Consider the following 4,407-nt stretch of genomic DNA (forward strand, 5'->3'; position numbering starts at 1 on the left):
AGGTTGGGCTTGCATGAGTTATATACTTGGTTGTTAATGCTAGGTTGGGCAAGTGATTGACTCGTCTTAAAGGTTACGGAAGGAGTAAGTGATTGAGACGTCTGACAGGTTACGGAAGGAGTAAATGATTGACACTTCTGACAGGTTACGGAAGGAGTAAGTGATTGACACGTCTGACAGGTTACGGAAGGAGTAAATGATTGACACTTATACTTATGTTACGGAAGGAGTTTATGATTGATATGGTAAACATAATTTCATATTTAGGCTTCTTTTTGTTTTTGTTAAGACTCATTTGAAGAAAGATACTAGTAAAGCTACATGTAGTCGAAATATTAGCAGTTGAAGTTAATTTCTTTCCTGTATAATCTGTTTTTGCTTTCATATTCCTAGCTTCATTTATTTGCATTAAGTTTATATCTGTTTCTGCAGGTCCACTACGACGAAGGCACGGACACTTGGGCAGTCGAATGTCGCCACGAGAAGGACAGTGGTGTTGGAAGGACGGACGAGAGTACAAAATACGACGAGAGTTCTGAGACCGAGACTAAGGAGAATGAATACCCAGGTGCTAATTTCGAAAAGCGCTTCCAGAGAAAACAAACTTCTTCAGAAAACAGTTGCTATCTAAACAATGATGGAGAGGTTTCAGAAGACAAAGTGTACGGTTATCGTGAAATCATCCCCGTTCAATGTGTCGGCACCAGCACCACGAGCCTTGTAGATTGTTCCTATTCGTACAACTGTGATGGTGATTTAGAGAACTTAAACCATGCACTGGAGAACGTTCAGCTTCACGACGTTGATTTAAAACATGTAGAACGTATGTGCTCAGATCCATCTATAAGCAGTCATGATCGAGGGATTAAATCAAGCGATTCCAGAAAGAGGTCCATTGGTAGATTTCGACGATTGTGGGGAAAGACAAAATCGGTAGAACGATGGATCAGAAACACTGCTGATTTGAGAAAACAAGCTGTGGAACATCTGGAGGAGAAAGGAGAGCGTTCAAGTGCTTATGATACAGGAACTAGTTCTGGTACTGTACGTGTGGCTTTTGGCTCCATGGATTTCCAGGGCTCACTCCTGGCTCCAAAAATGGAAGACAAGGAAACACAGCACCGGACTTCAGATGTCTCCAGCGTGGTTAGTTGTGACAGCTGTCGCAATTGCTGCCAGTCTAGTGCCCAAGAATCTGGAAGTGAGTGGGTTACTTCTCGTTGCTCCCCAGGCTTTATAGCCATAGCTAGCAGGTGGCCTTTTCCCCACCCGCAAAATCTTCAAAATTACGTTTCGATATATCCTTGTACAACCATGTATACAAACAAACAAAACCTACAGCACACGATATGGCTCCAGCAACAGCTGTTTCGCCAAGCTCTTGCCCAGAAACATTACCAACAGCGATGCAGTAAGCAGAATATCTTATGGGCGCCACTATCACCGATGTCCAGTCGGCCATTACACAGCTGCCCTAACAAAAGTAATGCTTTGAGCAGCGCAATAGGTGATGAAGACGTGAAAATGGAATGGAAAGTGAAGCGAAGATCTGATGGATCAAGATACATTGCGAAACGCCCTCTTAGAAATAAATTCCTCAAAGAACGAGCTCTTAAGATCAACGAAGAAAGATGTGGATTAACTACAGATGATGACGCAATGAGTGACTTGAAAGTCGGACGCTATTGGCCCAAAGAGGAGCGAAAACGTCATCTGGAGAGGGCACGTGATCGAAAACGGCGGGAGCTAGAAATGCGTAGAACAATGGCTATAGTGAAGGAGGAAAGAGAGGATTCGCTGTTAACGTGTGAAAAAAGGGAAACTGAAGGGATAGAAATGAAAAATGGACGTAAAAAAAATAAAGGCGTTCTTGAAGAACGGCGTCCATCTGCCAGCACTGTAGCACATGCATTTAAAGGGCAAGGTCTACTTTCTGTGACAACAATATAACACGGAACTGGTGGCAATGAGGGAAGACGGCCATCTGTGAACACTATAACACATGGATTTAAAGAACAAGGTCTGCTTTCTGTGACAACGCTATAACACAGAACTGGTGTCAATGTTTGTTTGTAATTAAGCACAAAGCTACACAATGGGCTATCTGTGCTCTGCCCACCACGGGTATCGAAACCCGGATTCTAGTGTTGTAAGTCCGCAGACATATCGCTGTGCCACTGGGAGGAAAGGTGTTAATGAGGAAAGGCGTCTGTAACACAGAGCTGGTTGTAATGAGGAGAGACTCCAATCTGTGAAACTGTAACACGTGGTATTAAAGACAAATCTTTGCTATCTATTACAATAACATAATACGGATATAGTGGCTCTAAAAGATAATGTCCATCGACCAACACAATAACACTAGTTAATAAAATTGAAACAGTATAAAATAAATCCGACATTACCTGATATATTTACATAATTTTGAGCATTCAGAATTGACTATATTCCAAATTACCTCATATTTTGAATATTTCATTATTTCGGGATAATGAAACCTCTTTTTCAGGGATGAAAACTGTGTTTATGCACTTGACTAACAGACATAATAAAAAAATAATAATTATTACGGTTACATTAGTGATTGGTGCATCTAAAATTGCTAATAACTACGAATAAGAGATTACATATTTTGTGTTTGTAATAACACACAATAATACACTAGAATTGTTTGAAGAGTCCTCAATAATATAATACTGTAGCATTGTTTGAAAAGTCCCGTAACACTTTGAAGCACTGTACTGTTTGATGAGTGTTGTAAAATAGCAAAGTGCAGCATTGTTTAAAGAGTGCTGTAAAATAATAGTGTAGCACTATTTAAAAGGTGCTGTAAAATGATAATATAATGTAGCACTGTTTAAAAGAGTTCTGTAAAACAATAGAATGCAATATAGTAACAAAATACAACATTGTTTGATTAATCTTGTACAATAATGCATTGAAGCATTGTTTGAGGAGATCTGAACAAGAATACATCGAAACATTATATATTTCTGGGGTTTTGAGTCCGTTTTACTTCACCACTAAATTAATTTAAGTGTGTAAATAATTAGGCCTCTACCTCACTGATTCTCTTTTAAATTTCACCTCTGGTGAAAATGAAAATAAGTCTTTAAGATATATGTACAAACATCAAAGCATTGTTTGAAGAAAAATTACAAATTGTAGTATTGTTTGAAGAGTTCTGAACAATAACACGCTATACAATGAATTACTGTAGCGTTATTTGGAAAGTTCTGTAAAATTGCACGGCATGACATTATTTAAAAAAAAATAAGTACAACAACACATTGTACCATTAGTTGAAGGGTCCTGTATAATAATACATGTTGTTTGTGTGGATAATGATGTAGCACTGGCTAAATAATTTGGTAGAATACATCTCAGTAGTTGATTCGTTATATATATTATAACTGTTTTTTCAAAGTCTCAACTTTTCTTCTTTAAGTGGGTGCCACATGACAACATCAAATCTTATAACATCAACATTGGAGAAGCACGTTTCTGTTTATTATACGTATAAACGTTAATAATAATGCATTTCTGGAGAAAGTTTTTATATTTACAGACGTTATTTCGATAATGAAAGCAGTGATATAGTTTTGAATAAGCACAGATCTACACAATATAAGTGATTCTTCATCACAGCCAGCCAACTTCCATAACCTGTAGCATCATCTCTTCCAAATAGCAATTTCTCTATCAAACTTCGTGCAAAAACATACCATTTCTGTTTAATACAGCTTAAACATCTGATAAAAAGTTTGTATTTCATATTAATTGCTTTACCAAGTCCTTAAAAAAACGTATGGTTTCGCATCCCTGGCGTCAACTGAGTGACTCAGGATCCCTCGTGCTTATATGGTTGGTTTAGCATCCCAATTTCTGAACCAGATAGTTTAGTATCCTAGGTTTATGATAACTCACAGATTTTTAATATGTCTTAGCATCCCAGGTTTGTAGGATATTCTACCATCCCAAGTTAATATCCAGATAGTATATCATTCCAAGTTCTTAACAAAATGGCTTAGTATCACAGGTTTGTAGGATATCGTACCATCTCAACTTAATATCCAGATAGTTTATCATCCCAAGTTTTAACAAGTTGACTTAGTATCACAGGTTTGTAGGATATTGTACATTCTCAACTTAATATCCAGATAGTTTATCATCCCAAGTTTTAACAAGTTGACTTAGTATCATAGGTTTGTAGGATATCGTACCATGATAAACTATCTGGATATTAACTTGGGATGGTACGATATCTTACAAACCTGTGATACTAAGTCAACTTGTTAAAACTTGGGTGACTTAGTATCACAGGTTTCTAGGATATCGTACCATCCCAAGTTAATATCCAGATAGTTTATCATCCCAAGTTCTTAACAAGATGGCTTAGTATCACAG

The 4,407-nt window shown here is 37.5% G+C and overlaps 1 protein-coding gene across 2 annotated transcripts in view; it reads left to right on the plus strand.

Moving 5' to 3' along the window:
• LOC106468632 (E3 ubiquitin-protein ligase PDZRN3-like) overlaps window positions 1–2,715 on the plus strand; it is a 46,905-nt gene extending 44,190 nt beyond the window's left edge. For both annotated transcript variants that reach the window (XM_022396977.1, XM_022396978.1), the window contains one exon: window positions 433–2,715. In XM_022396977.1, the coding sequence (XP_022252685.1) occupies window positions 433–1,950 (1,518 nt within the window). In that variant the 3' untranslated portion in view covers window positions 1,951–2,715. The remainder of the gene's footprint in view (window positions 1–432) is intronic.
• Window positions 2,716–4,407: the final 1,692 nt, after the last annotated feature.

This window comes from Limulus polyphemus, unplaced genomic scaffold, assembly GCF_000517525.1.
Source record: "Limulus polyphemus unplaced genomic scaffold, Limulus_polyphemus-2.1.2 Scaffold3090, whole genome shotgun sequence".
Lineage (NCBI taxonomy): Eukaryota > Metazoa > Arthropoda > Merostomata > Xiphosura > Limulidae > Limulus > Limulus polyphemus.